At 43.6% G+C, this 21,605-nt stretch overlaps 1 protein-coding gene across 1 annotated transcript in view; it reads right to left on the bottom strand.

Moving 5' to 3' along the window:
* Positions 1-21,605, bottom strand: part of Abca4 (ATP binding cassette subfamily A member 4) — a 126,975-nt gene that overhangs the window by 85,110 nt on the left and 20,260 nt on the right. The window contains exons 7-11 of the mRNA XM_048352161.1: positions 8,587-8,676; positions 5,626-5,866; positions 4,472-4,611; positions 3,369-3,485; positions 2,287-2,484 (exon numbers count right to left, since the gene is read on the bottom strand). Coding sequence (XP_048208118.1) covers positions 2,287-2,484; positions 3,369-3,485; positions 4,472-4,611; positions 5,626-5,866; positions 8,587-8,676 — 786 coding nt within the window. The remainder of the gene's footprint in view (positions 1-2,286; positions 2,485-3,368; positions 3,486-4,471; positions 4,612-5,625; positions 5,867-8,586; positions 8,677-21,605) is intronic.

The raw sequence follows: 21,605 nt of genomic DNA on the forward strand, positions 1-21,605 counted from the left end.
AATTTTAAACTGCGTAAGCGACACATATATATTAAGTAGCTGTTGAGTGCTTGGTACCACGTTAAGTACAAGCTACCTGGAAAAACATTCCTTTAGGAAAAGAAGACCTTTAAATCATGATACAAATGTCAAGCAAAAACAAAGAATATTCTTGATAGTACCTCACTATAACACAGATACAAACACACAAGCGGCGTTGTAAGGACCACTGAATGACATTCCGTGAGAGTAAGGGAATTGCTTTTACCTCCACTAACACCTCCCCATCCACACTCCTGTATTAAGAAGACATGGGTGGGCCTGGCAAGGGTCATGTGCTCAGCTGGTAGAGGCACCATGAACAGAAGGAGAAGCCAGTTATATGATGGTGCAGATGTAACTGCTTGGTGGTTACCAGAACTTTGGTGCTGTTTCTGCAATGCCTGGCTCCTCTGCAAAGCTACCTGCTGGGTTGTATGCTACTACTTCCAGGGTTCTGGGGAAGCAGGCGACATGGATCGGGGAAATGCTCTTGGCTCTGGGGCTGTAGAGAGTCTTCAAAAACAGCTAGTGACATATGAAGCCAGGCTTTTCCCTCATGTGTTACTTTTCTTACACAGAGGCCCGGGGTAGGACAGCTTCTTTGTGAGGTTCAGCTTATTCTACTCTCCTCTTGCCCAGAGCATCTTCTACCTGCTCATGCTTTTGGATGGCCTGGGGGCCGCCCAGCCCAGCTGGTGAGTGTGATCTGCCAGGGAGGCCGAGGTGAAGATTTTGAAAATGAACAAGACTGACGGATGATGAAAAAATGCAGTCTAGCTACTCAGCCAGAAAAGGACACCTTGATACTGAACTTGGATGAGGGTCTGAGCCGTATGAGGAGTGGGTCAGGGAGGGAATAGAGGAGAAAATTATTAAGTGTAAGTGAGAGCAGTAAGGAGTATTTGAGGGCTGAGTCTCAAAGAATGAGTGGATAGGGCTGGGACTGTAACTCAGTATTACAGCACTGATCCAGCACTTGCAAGGCCTGGTTTTAATCCCCAGCACTGCAAAACAAGGCTAAACAAGGAAAGGGAGAGTCAACTTTAGGCTTTAAGAGACAAACTTTGTGTTTCAACCCTGTCCCCACGTAAGCAGGCCTCCCAGTCAGAACACCCCACCCCAGAAGAGTGTCCAATAGGGGAGCTCTCTGGGAGTATTGCATGCACTGTGTAATGCCCTTCTCTCTTGCTGTGGAATGTTTGGTGTAAGGATGACCACTGAGGGCTGTCAGCAGCTGAGGCCCCAGCAGCAGCCGAGGCTTCGGCCAAGTGCTTTGGGGATGGAGTCATTAGGATTTCAAACATGAGAGTGAAGCTAGCAGATGTGCATTGGGAATGGAACTCTAGTTATGAGTATAGAAATGGGCAAGTGGAAGCCAGGGGAGAAGCTGCTAGAACAAGTTGCTGAAGACAAGGCCACGTTTCTCATCCCCAGAGAGCCCATAAAGTAAAGAGACAGAATTGAGAAGACATTTAGAAGGTAGAGGAGACAGAGCTGGGGATATCACAGGGAGAGGTCTCCAGGGCTGGCTCTGATTCAGGCACACCCAGACTTGGGTTCTGTTTGTGACTCCTAACAGCTATGGGATCTTATTCAACCTCCTTAAACCTTGGCTCCTGCATCAACATACTGGCAGTAATAACAGTGCATACTTTATGGAGTCATTGGAGGATTAAATGAAGCAAATGTATGCAAAAGCATGAAACATAAGGTTTGGCGCCAAGTATCACTCAATAAATGACAGCTTTTTGTGTGTGGATGGGAAGTGAAGAAAATTAATGATGACTCTCAAATTCTTAGCTGAAGAATCTGGGCAAATGCTGATGACATTAATCAGGACAGGAACTGCAGGAGGTTAAGTTTCCTGAGGAAGGGGGCCCTACGTTTGGTTTTGAATGGGTTGAGTGGTCTGATATACCTGTGGAACCTGAGCATAGGCTTGCCCAGCAAGCCACAGACCTCAGGATGTTGCCCACAGATGATCCCTGAAGCAATGCCTGATGGGAAAGCATCTAGGATAGATACCAGAGAAGAATCATGGAGGAAGGAGGTGTGGTGAGGAAACTAAGTATGGAGGAGCAGTTTGAGAAGATGGCCTGAGGTAGTCCCATAGGAATTCTTGTTTTGTTTGGTTTTCCCAATGGAGAAAATGAAAGTTTAAACACAAGACTACTTGACTGTTTAAGAGGAATTTCTGGCCCCACCCATGGGGCTAGCTAGCTTCAAGAGGCCCCTGGTGGCCCTCGGTGGCTTGCTGATCCTTACCTCCAGGTATTGGTTAATCAGGCGTAGGGAACGGTCAGTGATGTTAAATATAGCTCTCCAATCAAAGCTGGTCATGTCATCAGAGGGGCTCTCGCTGGGACCCTTATACAGGAAGTTTAGAATAGCTTCAGCAGTGACACCTTCTCCTGCAAGCTGTTTATTCACAAAGTCCTTTACTGTTGGGTGCCCCAGGGTTTCCTTAGGAAAGAAGAAATACAGTACAAAAGTGAGAAATAACACAAGAGTTTTGGTCTGGTTCTTAGGCCATTCCTAGTTTTGTTTTACCTTTTTATCTATGCCAGCCTTGGGGCTTGAACTTGGGGCCTGAGCACTGTCCCTGAGCTTTATTGCTTCAAGGCTAGCATTCTATCACTTGAGTCACAGCTACACTTCCAACCTTTTTTTGGTAGTTAATTGGAGAGAATAGTCTCATGGACTTTCTTGCCTGGGCTGGCTTCAAAGCACAATCCTCCAATCTCAGCCTTCTAAGTAGCTAGTATTACAGGTATGTGCTACCAGTTCATTAGAAATGACCAGCCTGGTCATTTCTAATTTTTAGTTTCTGGGAGTAGAACCACTAAGTCTCCCCGCCAAAATCTAGTGGCTTTTCCTTCATTACAACACTATTATCTTTATCTCATTTCCCCCAAACACAGGGGCATCTAGAATAGAGGGAAGACAAATGTGGGATATTGGAGGTATAGAGGTGGGGGGGGGGGCATATAAAATGATACTAAAGATGCTCTCCCCCATTTTTGGTGGATTTTTGTTGTTTGTTCTCTTAATTATCCTTGCTAAACAGAACTCTTCTATCTAGGCTTCTCAAAGATGAACATGAGACCAGATAGACCAGGTAACCATCTTGTAACAGAGCCAGTCCTTCGGGAAGACTTCTTTTGGAATCTGAGACTTTCAAGTGAATTTATAAAGTCTAGAAACGTGTGGAAACCACTGGTCTTTACAAAAGCATTTAGATTCTCCCCCTTCCCCCACAATCCAAGAAACATTATTTCCCATCTAAAGCTGCTGGTCCAAGTGAAACTTTACTGCTCTTTCTCTATCACCCCATCTCCCATTCTTACTCTGATCATGGTTATCTGGGTGCTCTTATCAAAGAAGTACCAGATCTGGGGCCCTACTTCTCCCCAGGATCTGATGAGCTTCCTGAGGCGCTCCAGTTCTTCAAAAGTTGAATTGGCCTAAAAGAAGAGGGAGAGAGAGGGGGAGGTGCTAACCATCTTTCACGTCCAGGTCATAGTTCTTAACATTTGAGAAAGGCTTTTCATAGAAGTGTTTATATTTTTCCAGTGTACTAGTATTTCCCAGAACACTATCATTTTCCAGCCTCCCAGAATGACAGAATCAAAGTTGCTAATATCTCAGAGGTACATGGAATATTGATGATGTTACTGTTTAAGAATCTTATTAAAACTATATTTAGATTCCAATGGTGTAACTCCTTTGAACACATAACTCAAAGTTTAAAACAAAATGAATACCAGGAAGATGAAACATGTTTTGTCAGAGGGGAATGAGGCTCAAGGTGTGTGTGTGTGTGTGTGTGTGTGTGTGTGTGATGAATGGAGAGATGGAGAGAGGAATGGTGGGAAAACACAGCCATAATAGTTAATGTACATCTACAAAAATAAGTCAGGTAACTTGAGGGTATGGGGTGGGGTTTGAGGTAGATGGGCAAGGGGAGAGAAAGATTGAAGGAATGACATCGATCAAGATGAATTGTACTCATCAACTAAAGTTGAATTGAAACTCCTTTGTACAACTACTTGAAGATTAAAAACACAAACAAATAACAACAATAACCATATTTGGACTCTTAGCAAGCAAACACTATTCCTTCCTATCTTTGTCTGTTCCAGGAAGCTAAGATTCAGGGAGCTGTGAACCCTTCTATTAGGGATGTAATCCAGGCAGTGGGAAAGAAAGTCCCATTGTAGGCTGCTGTAGGGAAGGAGCGAGGGCTGGGCAGGGGCGGTGGAGCACAGCATTCCTATGATGGCTGTGGATGGGGGAGGAAACCCAAGAGTCCTTTTAGCAGAAAAACAAACAGGGGACTCACTGCCAAGAGAGCAGATTCAAACTCCCTCTGTCTCTGTCTGGCTGTCTTTCTCCCTCTCACCTGGTAGCTCCAATGTTTAAGGGACAAGACCACTAGAATCTTTCTTACATTCTTCAGTATCTTTCGCACTGCAGGGGAGTCCGGAGTGAAAAGGATTTTTCCCATAAGCAAAGGCTTTACTGCCCTCCAAGCCAATTTGGTTAAAGGGTTTGACTCCAGGCTCTGGATCAATGCGTTACAAAAGGATGCTGCAGAGAGAAAGGATAGATTTTTAGAAGATCCCCTGTTGATCATCCTGGAACATAGTTATTAGTGTTCCAAATCACACATCTCATTCTTATTCAACTCCATGCTGCAGGATTTAACAATAACCTAAATTACTAGGCTGGACCTCAGCGGTGACAAGCTCCTATTTAGTAGCAAGATGCCACAGTCCTGCTTGATAATGTCCTCACAGGAACAGAGGATGGGGCTCCCTTGTAGTTTACTCTGCTCTAGAAGGAGGTTGAAGCTTGCCTGTGATTATTGCAAGACACACAGGCCATTCTGAGATGGAAGGGACTGAAAGCCCAGATAAAACTCTTGCAATCTTAATTCTAGCCTCTATAATTTCATTTCCTTTAGCTGTTTGTCTTTTCTGTGGTGTGTAGCCATCTCAGAACAGCTCCTTATGGCATGTTTCTTTGGGCTTTTTAACCAGAGAGTTGCTCAGTTGCATTTCTTCCCCATTCCAACTTGCTCTGGCTCACTAGAGCAGAAAAAATAAGTTTAAGGTAGAAAAGACCTGCCAGGAAATGGCCATTTGGCATGCAATTCAGAGCCACACATTCACAGATTTTTGCTGTTCTGTGTTTATAACAAAACAAACAAAAATACAACTGTCCTCCAGCCTTGGTGACTTGCCAGGGCTTTTCCGACCTGAGGTCTACGGGGGCACTTTGGGGCTGCCTCCTCGTTTATCACCCTCCTCTTCTTCTAGAACTTAACCCCAGTGCAGTGAGCTCAGTGGGAAATGGCTCCTCTGTTCCCTTTCCAAGTGGGCTCAGCACTTTCCATGGCATGCATCCAGCATGTTTTATGAGTCCCGCTCTCCAATATGAGGGCAAGTGGACTTTCTGGAGAAGTTCCTCCCTTTCCCTCCCCTCCCCACAGGGCCACTCAGCAAGATCAGCAACCCCAGTACAGATTTCAGAGGCAAGAGTCCACCTGTCCTCTTCACCCACACTGGTGGCTGGACTGTTGGTGGAACTCCGAGAACTTACTTGTTCTTTTGTCGTAGGAATAGATGGGGTCTTTCCGCGTGGAGTCAATCCCCAGGAAGGCTTTGTAGTTATTGTCTTCATACCAGTTGAAGGAGAACACACGAGAGCCTCCTCCCTCTGGGTACCCGCACAGGAGGTCAGGCAGGATGTCCAGGAGCTGGGTGACAGTCTCAGGACTGCTTTTCTGCAGGAGAGGTCTTGTCACCCACAGCAAGTCTTGAACACTTGGCCGATGGATAAACTTGGGTAGAGAAAAAGCTTTGGATTATTTTAGGCTATTAAATTTTTTTCTGGTACTGGGGATCAAACCCAGGGGCTTGCATATGTTAGGTTAGTGTTCTATCACTGAGCCATATTCCCAGCCTATGCTTTAGTTTATCTTAAAACAGCTAGAATCAAGACTTCCATATATTTGACTTCACATTTGAAAGAAACCATTCACACTAAACATTCCCAATCTGCAAAGCCAAACCAACTCATGGACTAGGAGAAAAGAGTAAATTTAAAAAAAAAAAAATCAAAGAGGGAACCCCAGAGCATCTTCACATCTCCTCTCTCAGTTATTTAAATTCCTGTTAGGGAAATTCAGGTATTTCACCTAAGCCAGTTCCTGGGTTTTGCTATCTCCTCAAAATGGGGACACTTGGGGTTAAAAAAAAAAAAAGCTGGGAAATAAAATGATGAAGAAATGGCTCTATTCTAAAAGATAAGGTCAGGGCGAGTTTCTTTGGTTAGTTTCGAATTTGCCTTTCTACATTTGGAATAATTACCTCCTTATTGGCTTAATCTTGTCAGATGCGAACTCTTCATTTACCTGGAATTTGTGGTGTGTGTGTGTGTGTGTGTGTGTGTGTGTGTGTGTGTGTGTGTGTGTGCGCGCGCGCGCGTGTGCGTGTGTGTTTCTGTGAAAAAAAATTATTTTTTTTTTTTTGCCAGTCCTGGGCTTCTGTGAATTTTTTTTTTTTTTTTTTTTTTTTGCCAGTCCTGGGCTTGGATTCAGGGCCTGAACACTGTCCCTGGCTTCTTTTTGCTCAAGGCTAGCACTCTGCCACTTGAGCCACAGTGACACTTCTGGCCATTTTCTATATATGTGGTGCTGGGGAATCGAACCTAGGGCTTCATGTATACGAGGCAAGCACTCTTGCCACTAGGCCATATTCCCAGCCCCAGTTTCTGTGAATTTTAAGGCCCAAGCAAACATATAATGTGTAAAGTCTCCAATACTGCACATTTTCAGCCCACTAAGGAGAGCCTAATGTCTGTCCTTTTCTATATACTGCTATGACCTTCATGGCCTTGTCCATCACTTTCCGTGATGCTGAGAACTAATTGAGAGACACTAGCCAGAGTGGCCAGGAGTTTGGTTCCTATGAGGCCATTTGGCTTTTAGGGGAAAATGAAATATAAAAATAATGCTGTTTTTATTCCATAAGCACACCTTATTGCTTATTCTTCAAAGGCACTTGGGAATTTTTTTTTTAAAAGAAAAAGAAAGTTATTAGCATTCAACCAGGTGAGACAAAAACACTCTCCTACTGCAATAAGTGGTGTTTACCCATGGTCTTCGCTGCCTACATGCCAACACTTGCCCTCTGAAACTGATGAGTGCCATGTAAAACCTCCATGGTGAGTCATGCCCGTAATCACTGTCTGTGCTTTGATATTAAAAGCCAGAATCTCAGATTGCTTCTACAATAGTGACTCTTATGATAGTCTCCAAGGGAGTTCTTGCCATTATTATGTGATTCATTTAATCAAGGTATTCAGAGATGAAGAAAGGCTGTGTGAGGGTTAAATGATCTAATGCCAATTAATTCATACCCAATCTTTTCCTTCAGCCTAGCTCACAAATGCTTAGATCTGCTATCTAGACAGGAAAGGAATCCTCTGTTGCTCCCACGCACCATTAAGAGTGGTTTTGTGCCTCGGGGAATTTTTTTTTTTTTACATTCTCTATCAACTTCAACTCTGTTATGCAGATAAGAGGTTTCTAAGTGCTATGAAGAAAAGAAGTCAGCTGCAGGTGGTACAACAGGCCCTTTTTGAACTTTCTGTGTATGGTGGGGTTAAGTTTTCTAAAACCAGCCCTGTGCTTATCCAAGTTATCTGAGCTGAAGTCAGCTGTAGGAAATCAGAGGAGGAAAAGTTGGAGGAAAATAGCATTTCACCTTTTAGCTCCCTTTCATAATACTTGTCCCATTGAAGAGCAGCTCCCTTCTCCATTGATGTGCTTTCCACAGGGGCTGTCTGTCACTATGTCGGTCCATCATTACAGCTCTGTCATCAATCAGCTCTTAAATTGGAAGGATCGATTTACATGACAGAAGGCTTGTGAACATAGTTTATAAAACAACATAAAAATTCACTGGAGGAACCTGGTGCAAGTGGCTCATGTCTGCAGTCCTAGCTACTCAGGAGGCTGAAATCTGAGAATCACCGTTTGAAGTCAGCCTGGCCAGCAAAGTCTGTGAGACTTTTTATCTTCAATTAACCAACAAAATGCCAGAAGTAGAGCTTTAGCTCAAGTGGTAGAGGGCTATCTTTGAGTGCATAAAGCTAAGAGAGTGCCCAGGCCCCAAGTTCAAACCCCAGTACCAGTACTGGCACACACACACACACACACACACACACACACACACACACACACACAAATGGACAGCAACAAAACTCTCACTGGAAGAGTGTGTGTGTTGATGTAGGCAAAGCAGTTAGAATAGCACTTGTAAATACTATGAGCAATTACTAGTGGCAGAGCATGTTTATGTATATTTTAAGAACATAAGGAAAGAATGGATCTCCTCAATATTGGAAAACTTTAGTTTTGATTGTAAGTCCTCTGATGATTTGTGCTATTCTAGACACATTGTTTATTCCAATTATATTCTTTTCCTTATTTTAAAACATGTAGTAAATTTTGTGAAGACATAATAAAATTATAATGTATAGCATCAGGCTACTTACCTCTTGAATTCTAGGTGAAATATCAGATAATGTTTTCCCCCAGGATCTCAGATTGATACCTTGAGAACTTCTGTCTAGGATGGTGGGAAGCTGTAATTGAAATAAATAAATAAATGTTAAAAAAAATATATGGGCCAGGTGTGGTAATGCATGACTACAATCCCAGCTGTATGGGAAGCATAAATAGGAAGATTTGGATCTGAGTCAGCCCAGGAAGAAAAAGCAAGAGATACTGTCAAAAAAATAACTAAAACCAAAAAAAAAGCTAGGGAAGTGCATGGCTCAAATGGTAGAGTGTCTGCACTGAGTTAACCCTCCCCACCAGTACCACACACACACACACACACACACACACACACACACACACACACACACACACACACAGAGTTCTGTCTAGTCTCCTATGTTTTCTTTTTGATTACAATAATTTTCTGCAAGATTCTTTTCAGAAACAAAATTATTTTCCCTAATTGTGAAAAATCAAAAGCTCCTCTTCCAAGTAGTCCTGCTGAGTCAGTCAATCACAAAGAATTTCATGGTGATGTCAAATACGCTACAGTGATTCTGATTGCTTCAGTTAGCAGACAACAAAAAAAGATGAAAACCAGCAGGGCTGGCTGAGTGTAAAGGAGGTTCTGGGAAGTGTGTCCATCTGTTCACCTTGAGCTCTCTGGACCCTGCCAAGCTTCCTTCATTGCTCACAACTCTTCCCCTTGTTGCCCTTTTTGCGTTGCTGACTCTTTTCCTCGGTTCAAAACTACTCTCTCGTGGAAGATTCCACCGGTTCCATCACTTTTGTTTTAAATCTACTGTTGGCCAGAGCCAGAAGTTTCTTTGTCAGCTCTCCAGTTGAGAGCAGGGCCTTTGTGACGTTCGCTTGCCATGCATTTATGAAAACTAAGTTCAAGTCCTGATTGACTTTATTCTTCATAGATCCAAAACTAATCAAATCACTGATATCCTATAAGCATCTTTTAGGATTGAACTCTAAGGAGTGTGTGTGTGTGTGTGTGTGTGTGTGTGTGTGTGTGTGTGTGCCAGTCCTGGGGCTTGAACTCAGGGCCTGGGTGCTGTCTCTGAGCTTCTTTTGCTCAAAGTTAGCACTCTACTGAGCCACAGATCCACTTTTGGCTTTCTGGTAGTTTACTGGAGATAAGAGTCTCATGGACTTTCCTGCCCAGGCTGTCTCCAAACCACAATTCTCAGACCTCAGCCTCCTGAGTAGCAAGGGTTACAGGATTGAGCCATTGACACCAGGCTTGAGTTCTAAGCTTTAAGACAGTGACTTTAGGCCCAGAGGGCATAAGTCTTTGGACTTGGAATTTTCATTCAAATATTTGTGGACCACAAGCATTGTGTTCACTAGTATGGTGCTGAGTGATGCGGCACTGGTCATGCTCTCGGTAAAGCTGAGGAGCAGGTGGAGTTAGGCCTCAATCAGCAAGGCCCGTAGTCCATTTTTCTTTGTCTAATCTACTCATTCAAGTCTCATCCTAACACGACTACCTATGTGAAAGGGAGTTGTCTCCCAGGTAGAGTTATATGAGCCTTTTTGCTTGACCTCATTGTTTATTTCCTTCCTTGCCTTCCACCAATGGGGTTTGCGTGTGATGACTTGTCATCTCTCTCTCTTGCCCCATATGGATAGGAAGTGTGTCTGTGTGCTAATATCACAGAGACTCAGAAGGATATCTTATAAGTAAGGGAATACTCCAATCGTGGCAACAAGCAGATGCATTATTGTTGTTTGTATACTTGATACTCGTGAAATGCTATACTCATTATGGACAGGATTTTACATTCATAATTTTCATATCACATAAAATTCTTATCCATTATATTTTTTTGGTAGCAGCTTAAGATACTTGGGAATCCTAAACTCCAGGTGCTGGGAGGTGAAATAAATGTTGCTTTAGAGATATTATATAATTCTTAACAGCCAGTTAAAAAAGTCTATGAAACACAAGTCTGCTTTTAAGTTGCCTTAAAAAAATAAACTTTAGCTTTTCATCTTGTAAGATTCTCTCATACTGATGTTTGATTAAAAATAGATACAGTGGGCACAAAAGGCATGGTTCAAGTAGTAGAGAGCCTACCTAGCACTTGCTAGTAGAAGACCATGAATTCAAATCTTGGTACTGCCAAAAAAAGTAGATGTAGTGAAGGAGTAGTAATGGACCCCTTGAAAACTCACAATCATTCATTTTACTAATTCAGTAGTTCAATTTATGCTTAGGTAATTCTGAATCCGAAATAGAATATTCTGGCCCTCATTCCATTCTTCCCCATGGAAACTAGGGCCTCACAAATGTTAGATAAACACAACAGAGAGTCACATTTTAAAAAAAAAGATAACAAGTAATAACCACTTGCATGAAGCCCTCACTGAAATCTCCCCACCCCTCTGCAAGAGTAATCACTAGTAAAATTTTGGTATGGATTCTTCTAGAAGCTTTTAATTTAAAAAAAGAAAGTTTTCCTCTGGTTGACAATTACATATTTCCACCACAGTTCTAAATAAACCAAACAAGCTGATGTGCTAGGGCTTGTCGAATATCTAGCCTAAACGGAGTTCTTATCTTCTCTAAACAATAGTTCGTGTGAAAAATATGGCATCTATACTGTTTTAGTCCATTCTGGCTACTATAGTAGAATGGGTAGCTTATAAAAAGCAGAAATTTATTCCTCACAGTTGTAGAGACTGGGAAATCAACAATCAAAGCTCTGGGAGGTTTGGGGTTATGTGAGAGCCTGTTTCCTGCTGGTGGAGAGCATAATGTTTCTTATCTTTATGTGATAGAAGAGGTAAACTGACTTTCTGGTATCTCTTCATAAGTGTTCTAATCTCAATCATGATTTGTTCATCTCTTGTAGGCCTCATCTCCAAGAGTCATAGGGATGAACATTTCAATGTCAGAGTTCTGGGAAGGCACACTTAGACCATAGCAAGCACTTGCTTAAATTTTCATCACTCCATTACCTAAGGGTCCTACAGAAACACACACACACACACACCAATAACCTGAAGCATTAAGACACACTACAAGGACAAAACACTGATTTAACCAGTTTCCTTCTGCTGTGAATTTCCACTGGTTACTCTTGTGTGTGTATCTCAAACCCCTGCTTTTCTCGGTACTTTTGGTCATGTTCTCTTCCTCCTCTGACACCTGCAATGTTGTTCTTTTCTGCTTAACCCTGCTCCTTCTCTGCCTTTCTCATTAGCTCCTCTGCCTCCTCTGTCTCCCTAAGAGCTGAGGTTCCCTGAGGGTCTGTGTCCCCTTGCTCTCTTATACTGCATGCTCTTCTGGACTGCCAGTACTGGGGCTTGAACTCAGGACCTTAAGCTCTGCCTTGGCTTTTTTGCTTAAAGCTGGTATTCTACCACTTGAGCCATACATCTACTACTTTGTAGACTACTATCTTTTCTGTTTTTGTTGGTCATGGGGCTTGAATTCTGGGCCTCAGTATTGTCCCTGAGCTCTTTAGCTTAAGGCTAGAGTTCTACCACTTGAGCCAAAGTGCCACTTTTGGTTTTCTGGTAGTTAATTGGAGATAAGAGTCTCATGAACTTTCCTTCCCCCAAGCTGTCTTTGAACTGTGGTCCTCAGATCTCAGCCTCCTTGAGTAGCTAGGATTATAGGTGTGAGCCACCGGTGCTGGCTAGATTACTCTCTTTTCTAATTTTCATTTAATCTGCTACCTCTTTGTGGATAACTTCTAAATTTGACCTAGATCTCTCCACACAGCTTGAACCTTACACTTCCAACTGTCTGCTAGATATTTGCCTGGATCCTACACATTCTATATCAATCATTTATCTTCTCCAAACTAACTTCTGTTCCCATGTGTTCTTCCTCAATTAATAATACCATGCTCTGCCAGGAGTTATACTTGATTCTTCCTCATTTTCCATATAAATTACTTTCCTCATCGCCTGACAAAATACCTGCAAGAAACAACCTAGGGGAGAAAGGCTTTATTTCAACTCACTGTGTCGAAGATTACAGTCTGCACTCCTTGGCTTCTTTGATTGTAGGCCTTTGAAGAGGCAGAACATCATGGTGGCAGGGATATACAGGAAAGGGAAAGGCTCTGCACCTCATGGTGGGCAGAAAGTAGAGAGGTAGAGCACAGGGAAAGGACTGGGGGCAAGCAATCACCTTCAAAGGCATGACTTTTCTGACCTACTTACTCCAACTAGACCCCACTTGCTGAAATTTCCAGAGCTTCCCAAAACAATGTGACAAGCTGGCAACCAAGTGTTCAACATGTGAGCCTATGAAAGATAGATCAGATTCAAATCATAATACCATTCTACTGTCCCGATCTTCAACCTGGGGGTCGAGGAACTGCTGCTGGATATGAATGTAAGGCACATAAGTCCTGGAGAAGGTAGCTAGGGACACCTGACAAACTACACCAGGAGGAAGCTAGAATCAATGACCAGAGGTTATAGAAGCTGTGCAGAAGAAACAACCAGGTCCTAGAGAATGAGGAAGAATCTAAGAGGCGATTGGGAGCCCAGAGACACAGGAATAAAGGAATTTTCACATTCATGTATCCCAAGAGTTTAGACATCAAGTAAATCAGTCACAAGCTCAGAACATTTCTCTGAGTTTGTCACCTATCTTCCTCACTGGGCTGTGGTTTTGAGATTATCTGTGGTTGTGTTTCACCCAAAAGGAACGTCTTCTCTCCATCCTCTCCTTTACAGGTGGGTATACCCTGGCTGTGAGCTGCAAGCATTCTGATTTTAAAGTTGCATTCCATGCCCATGCCCATCTATTGGAAAGCACTAATGTCTCTATTCATATCCACATCTAGCCACATATCTGCACATTGGATTTTAAGGTTCTTAACTTTGTCTTTGAAGTTATTTGGCTTTGACTAATTAATTCCATGAACAATATGACATTCGTTCTGGAATTTGTTAAGAATTTGTGTAAAATGGGAAACCTGACCTATAAACTGGACTTTAAGTTTTCATTTAGGAATACTGAATTTCACAATAAAGTCAATTAACATAATTTCCCTTAAATATGTAATTTCATGTTTATTAACTTTAATCCTAAAGATTTTCTTTGCATTTTGGAATCAAATTTTTTTTCACTTCAAGTTGTAAATCGTTTTGTAGGCTTTGTTACAACTGTGGTCTTTAGGCACTAGTTATCACTTTAGATCACTGAGGGAGAAAACAGCTAACTCACCTCACCACTTCCCATTCTCAGTCTACCCTGATGGCAAGAATCAACTCACCTGAAACCACCTTGCCTTACCTCTGCAGAAAGCCTGCTCAACTCATTCCTTCTCCCTTCCCTGGGGCTTAGGTGCCCCTCCTAGCTGCTCCCTTTATCCACGCTTGGCACTTTTATCACACCTATATTTGTCTTTGCAAATATATCTGTATTACCCCTAGATTAAGCAAAAGGACAGGACTTATTCTCATAACATCTGCACAGTAGGTGCTTAAAGAATATATGTTGAATAAGAACATTACAATCCTGACTTATATTACTATAACTCCTTTGTACATCACCTTTATAATAACAAAAAATTAAATTAAAAAATTAGGACAGTCAGGTGCCTGTGGCTCATGCCTGTAATCTTTGCTACTCAGGAGGTTGAGATATGAGGATCACAGTTCAAAGCCAGCCTGGGCAGGAAAGTCCAACAGACTCTTATCTTCAATTAACCACCAGAAGTGGTTAAGCTGGAAGTAGTGCTGTGGCTCAAGTGGTAGAGGGCTAGCCTTGAGCTGAAGAGCTCAGGGACAGTGCCCAGGTCCAGAGTTCAAGCCCCACGACTGAAAAAAAATTAGAAAAAAAAAAGAGAACATTATGATCCAATAGAAAAGAGACCGAGTCTACTGAGGTCTTAGGAGCCATGAGAGATGGTGTGTCTGCCAGGCACAATGAGACTTACAGAGAGGGAATGGTCAGCTCTACCTAGGGACACTTGATGATGAAGGTGACACTTGAGTTGATACTTGCAAGATGACAAGCTGACAATTGTGAGGCTGAGAGCAGGGTCTGGACAGAAGGGGAGGCCAGGAATTCCAGGTGGAGATAGGAATGTGAAGAGAGCCAGCAAGAGAGTGAGACCAGAGAGATAGCCAGATAAGAACGTCAGGAATCTAGGGGAGAGGGAAGAGGAAGACATAGCTCCAGATACATTTCTGTGTCTGGCTAACACTTTCCTTTTGATCTGCTAACAATTTCATAATAGTCATCAATCAGACATGTGCTTGGCACTCTAGTTGCATTTCCCTTTATAGTTCTTTTTTTAGTTAAAATGATAGATAAGGAGGCTTGTACTCACATCTTCATTTGCCATGTTACATCTCAGAACAGGGCTGGTCTCCAGGGAGCCTCCCATTTGTATCTGTTCACCAGTTATCTGGCTAATGTTGAGCTAAATTATGAAACAACTGTCTTAAGGCTTCTGCTTCCTTTAGTTTCCATTATCTATTTGAATGCATAGGAATCAGAAGAGGCTATATATTATTTGAATGGAAATGTGGAAACATTTCTGAGCAAAAGGTCATAGACCAAAATGGCAATAAGTAATGCACACAAACACACACACACACACACACACACACACACACACACACACACACACACTTAAACCAGCAAGTTATCTGAACTTCCTAAATAACAAATAACACCTCCATGTCATCATTGAGTTCAGTACTGCCAATTCAAGTCAAGGTCTAACTAGAGTTCTTAGGAAGATTGGATATACAATAGAGCTTCAGCAAAGATACTCAATGAACCATGGTTGGTGTTTAGAAATCCCCAAACCTTGATCTTGTACTTAAGAAAATAGCTAAAGGATCTTGGCTTCAAGAGGCCTCTGTTGGAGTTCCTTGGGGACAAAAAATACTTTCTCCTTTGAGATTGTGTAATATTTTATAACCTAAGCAGAAAAAAACACATCAGCTCCTTAAAAAATCTTGAGTATTTGCTGATGCCTTAGACTCAATGAGTTAATTGAACAGCTGCCAATCGATCAGCACATGAAAGGGGAATCATATGAATTGAGTGTTTTGTTTATATTATGTTCTCTGATTCAAAAGAGGCAATCTGGGAGTGAAGGCCTAGTGCCAGCAGCATTGGGGAGAAGCAAGATGTGAGGCAGAAACAAAATGAAGTAAAAAAATATAGGGTATGACTTAATTTCGAAGTCAAGGATACACCTAATGCAAAGGTCATTAGGTAGCCTCTGGTTAAAAGTTTCAGTATTAGCATGGTCTATAGGAGTGTGTGGAAGATTCTGGAGTCAGGATGAGGATCAGAATGGGCTGGGTGGCTATCCTGAAAGTACCCAGGGCAGAGGTGAAGGGTAGATGAAGGTGGGGGTGGAGATGAGGCAGTGGACAGCACTGAGCTGTGGAGTTCAGCTCTGGGCTGCATTGCTGCAGCCACAGGAAGCCCAGGTTTATCCGGGAGGGAAGTTGTTGCTGGGCGACTGGGGGAATGTGAATCTGAAGCCTGTTTGTTGCAACCTGACAGTTGTTAAGCATCAAATGAAAAGAGAGGAAGCTGCTTTGGAGGAGGGGGGCAAGCAGGAGCAGTGCCTGCGTACTAGGAAATGCGTCATGAGTGGAGAATTCAGACTCAGTCACGGGGATTGGGGGAGGGGCGTGCCAAACTATCTCTACTGGGACAGGTCCTTGAGACGTGCTGTCTCCCCACAGTGGGAGGAATAGCATCTAAACCATAGGGAGGGCTCCTGGGGTAAGTGAACAGACAGGTTCCTAGATTCCCTTGGCTCCACTGAAACTAGGCCTTTCTCTCTCTCTGGTGACTTCCATCCTGAAGAAAGCAGGATGAATCTTGGGTGGTGATAGGTTACCCTGTGACACAGACCTCCTCTAGGCTGAAGGGTCTGAGAGACCACTGCAGAGATCACTGCAGAGAAACGGTGTCTTCTTGCTTTTAGGAAGAGCAAAATGCTTTGGGTTTCCAAGTGCTTTCCCATCTCGAATGTGAGTTTCACTCCAACCCATGAGACTTGGGAGTGATGGGGTCTCCTTCCAGGAAGAGCAAGCTGGGTGCCAGCCTAGAACAGGACCCAGTCTTCTGGCCACTAGAGGTGCTTGTATGAGCCATGGGGTTGTCCCAGACTCTGCTCCTTTTAACCTTGGTCCCATCCCTCCTTGAGAGGATACTGATAATAGCATAAAGAGAGATGAGGAGGATTCTGATTACACTGGACCTAGGGAAAAGACACGCATCAATAATAAGTAGGCAAAAATTGGAATATGAGAGCTCTTGACCATCAGGTATCTCCATGAATCACCATTCCCTGTGTACCTGTGGGGAAAAGATTGAAGCTTCTCAAAAGTGATTCAAATCCATTAAGAAAAGAAGTGAAGGGCTGGGAATATGGCCTAGTGGCAAGAGCACTTGCCTGGTATACATGAAACCCTGGGTTTGATTCCCCAGCACCACATATATAGAAAATGGCCAGAAGTGGCGCTGTGGCTCAAGTGGCAGAGTGCTAGCCTTGAGCAAAAAGAAGCCAGGGACAGTGCTCAGGCCCTGAGTCCCAGGCCCAGGACTGGCAAAACAAAACAAAACAAAACCAAAAAAGAAGAAGAAGAAGAAGAAGAAGAAGAAGAAGAAGAAGAAGAAGAAGAAGAAGAAGAAGAAGAAGAAGAAGAAGAAGAAGAAGAAGAAGGAGAAGGAGAAGAAGAAGAAGAAGAAGTGAAGAGCTACTGTTCTGTAGATCAGAAGCCAAAAGCCTTCTAAAAACCCACTTATATGGAAGAGCTCAATCATACTGACTGAATAAAGGCCAAGACCTCAGGACTTTGCATCCTAAGTAGTAGCCTTCCCAGGGGTCTGCTCCTAGCCAACTTCATTATGTTTTCACCTCTCACCTCTCAACATTTCTCTCTTTTGGAAACTATAAAACAAACATCTGGTCTGCTGAGAAAATAGGCCCTTGGCTTATTGTACATATGGAACTTAAAAGAAATCAGGGCACGTGCCAGGTGTGGTGGTTCACACTTGAAAATCCCAGCTAAATGGGACATGGAAACATGACTACCCAAGTTGGGGCTTTTCATGTTGTCACTCTGAACAAAGGAGATCCTATCTGAAAAATAAACTACATCAAAAAGGGCTGGGAGTGGGGTTCAAGTGGTAGAGTACCTGCCTAGCAAAGGGGTAAGGCCCTGAATTCAACTCTCAGGTGATAAATCCTGGTATGGCATTTAATATAAACTTGGTGTACATTAAGGAGCCTCTCTTCTATTTTTCTTCTAGTTCTTATTTATTGAAATCCATTCACCCAAAGGAAATATTGATTACAATAGACACTGATTTTTGTAGGTTTAGGAGAAAAATACCAATGCTATAATCAAATACACTTGCTCTAGCTTAATGACTTTTAAAACTTTCTATTTTCTGGCTAAGTTTTGTTTCTGCTACTCCCTGGTGCTGCTGGCACTTTTGGTTTACTCCTTTTCCTTTCCTCTCAAAGCCTTCATACAGAAGTAGGAGAAAATCTACAAGGTAGAGACATAGGGATCAGAAGAGGCAATCATGGTAAGTCACCCATGGGGATCTTATTGTAAAATCCAGGAGCTCAGGGGCTTTCCTGGAGACTTTTGATGCAGCAAGAACCTTCCAAAAAATCAAAACACGTAGTTGAAACTTAACCAACTTCAGAGACTGAGCAGGAGAGCAGCAAGCAGGGCCAGCTCCCCCGCTCACTGGGCAGTGGGCAACCCTCCCCTGTTTCTTCCCAATGACTCAGGAATTCAGGGAGCAGAGCCAGGAATGAAGCAGGACATTGACAGGAGCTGTAGTCAGGACCCCCAGGACTGGGTCTTTTTCTTCTCTGGAACTCAATGTTCAGCCAGTCTATGCTTTACAGGGACAAGAGCTATAATGAAGTCAAGAAAAGTAAAAACCACAGCAGAGTAGAGGTTGAAGGAAGGAAAGAAAGCTGAATCATGCCACACCAGGAACATTAAAAAGAAAGAAAACACAGAGGAAAAGTGAGCCAAAAGACCAGATTTCCTCCATCAACCTCCATTGAGAAGGGGAGGGAGGGGGATCGCTCAGATTTCCCAGCAGTATGGCTGGTCTTGGCACTCACTTCAGTTCCCCTGCCGAATTTCCACAAATAAACATTCAGAGCAGAAGGGACAGATTTGCTTCTCAGCAAGATTTCAAAGCTGTGCACCAGAGTGGGAGAGCAAACAGGAAGGATCATGGGGTGGGAGGGGGGAAGGGAAGACAGAGGGGATGGAGATGGAGGAGGAGTAGGAGGGTGTAGAGGAAGGGCACATGAGCCTGGAGCCAAATCAGATGGGAAAGTTCCCAACCCCTCACCTGAAACTGACTGACAGACACACTACTTTTTATGAGGTGTAAACATTTCAAGTGGCACTGGCAGTAATGATACACTGACACAGAGGTGAAAATAAGAGAGACTAAAATCCAGCCACCTAATTTCTTGTTTCTTTCTTAGTCCATCTAGGTCACCAATATGTGTGTGTGTGTGTGTGTGTGTGTGTGTGTGTGTGTGTGTGTGTGTGTCTGCACACGCCGTGCGAGAGCCTGTCTATGACAATGGACAGGGTGGAGTAATCCATGGGTATTGCCTTTGAATCGTTTGAAGATGACAACATTCACTTCTGACCTCCAAGGGACAGAAGAAACACAGCTGCTCTCAGTTGGTGTCAATCCCCCCTTTCCCTCAGTCCTCTCAGCTCTTTGGGTTCCCAGGACTGGAGGTTGCACCCCTAACCTGGGCTCCAACCTTAGAGGGCAGGTGCTGTTCACAGTGGCTTACTATGATTTTTTCCTCTTTCATTGTTAATGAGAATTCACTTAGCGTTTCACAAAACCTTTTTTATACACTGGCTACGTGCTCATGAGAAACAGCCCGGGAGAAGCACTGGCCCAGCATTCCCCGGCTGGAGTTAAGGTGGCTGAGGGCCAACCAGCTGCAATAACAGCCTGGCCCAGAGAGGCTGCTCCAGGCTCCTCCCACAAGGGTGGGGGTCTGCCTCAGGCCATTCTCTTAAAAATTCTCCTAGGATGCTATTAAACTAAAATCCCATCTTAATTCTTGCAATCATTTTGAAGAGTTCTTTATTAGTAGTTTTCTTTGCATGTTTAGCTGTGCTATCCGTTTGTCCACTAGCTAAGCACATTTCAAGGACACACCTGAAGTCACAGCTGGGGTGTTAACTCATTCTTTAGGGTCCACATGTCCTGTTTGGGGCAGGAGCACAGAAAGAGTGTGTTAAGCAGGAGCAATCCTCAGAGGCTGAGGCCAGCCTCCCAAATGAGGCATTCTCCTCTAGGTGGTTTCAGGTCCACTCTGGTTTCTGGTCCTCTCCAGTTCTGGGAAGAGGACAAAAGGATGAAAGTCCAAGTACAATGATCACGATGTCATCTCTACAGAAACTGAGATTTTTTTTTTAAGTTAAACTCTTTTGTTATAGGCCAGAGATTCTTGATGCTGGTGGGAATTTGGAATTATCTAGAAAGTTCCCCAAAACATCGACATGCATTTTATGAGTTCCCAGTACGTGAAGCTTTAAAAGCTCCTGCAAGCCATTCAAGTATAGCAAAGCCTAGTGTCTCTACTTTCCTGGGACAGAACTTGTTAATATTGGTGTTTCAAAGCTCACTTCTGTGAATGGACTTGCTCACTGATCTCAGGGCTAGGAATTGGGTGAAGGTGAGAGAGGCTCAGGGTTTGAGCCTTGGGCCCATCCTGCCACCCGCCCTGGCAGGGACCTGAATCAGGTGTGAGCACGTGAGCACGAGATGGCAAGTGGACACCCTGGGCCCAGCAGAGGTCAGGTGGACCCAGTGATGTCAGTGAGGGCAACTGGCAAAAGTTAACACCTGATGTCTGAACCCCCCAAAAAGTAGATGGAAAGATTTTCTGGTCTTTCTTATCTGCTAAGTAAACATACAAAGGCAGCGAGTGGAGTTTGGAATCTTCTCTAGTTTGGATCTCTAGTGTTAAAGGCTTGGCCCTCATCTAGGCACTTCTGGGAGGTGATGGGACCTGTAAGCGGTAAGGCCCAGTGGGAGGTCTTTAGGTCATTGGGAATGACAGAGATGGTAGGACCAACCCCAGGTTCTTTCTCACACTCTAGTTTGTTTACTGGCCATGAGGTGAGTGCCTTTGCTTCACCATGATAGGCTGCCTCATCATAGGACCCAAAGCAATGGGCCCAATCAACTGGAACCTCTGAAACGGTGTGATTTCCTCTTTGTAATTGCCTCAGGCATTAGTTACAGTAACAGAAAGCTGACAAACACAAAGTCTAGTTACTAATGGAAACTTTTTGCCCTGGTGCCCTCTTGTCTAACCACATCCAGCGCTGCCTTCCCAGAATTGAAAGTCATACTCCAAGAGGCACATTTACCTATTACTGGCCAAAGCATCTCAAGAAGGGAAGCAAGGTCACGTCTTCATGACTGGGGCCTGTGTGGTGCTGGGCACCAGGGCAACCTGGCCCTGCTCATGGGGTTCACAGATATTCTTCATGCTGCCTCACAGGTCCATGGGGCCCCTGGTGCTCCTGTTGGGGGGGGGCCTGGGACTCTGTAGCTCAGGACTGTGGTACAGCTACCCAGAATAAGGCCTCTTTGTCATTTTACTTTTCTGTCTGATTCTGAAACAAACCAGAGTGTATCTGAAATTGGAGTCTTTTTATGACTTGGAGCAGAAATGTTTTGGCCACAGTGCTTTTAATTCTCTTTGAACCTTGGGAAGCCTTAGACCTTTCCTGGGGTCCTGGGTTCTCGGCAGTGGTGGTATCTCCAGGTCCTGACCCCTGGCACCCATGTGGAGGCCAACCCGGATGAGTGGGGAAACTGAACAAGGGAAAGTGTGAAGGGGATTCAGAAAGTACTCTTCCAGCAAGTGTGTGGTCTTGTATTCTGTTTTTTTTTTTTTAAAGCCTTTTCCTTTTTTTAAAAGGCAAGCTGTAAATTGACTTTTCTAGGACTTGAGAGTCATCTTAAAAGTAG

Source organism: Perognathus longimembris, chromosome 7 (assembly GCF_023159225.1).
Source record: "Perognathus longimembris pacificus isolate PPM17 chromosome 7, ASM2315922v1, whole genome shotgun sequence".
NCBI classification, from domain to species: domain Eukaryota; kingdom Metazoa; phylum Chordata; class Mammalia; order Rodentia; family Heteromyidae; genus Perognathus; species Perognathus longimembris.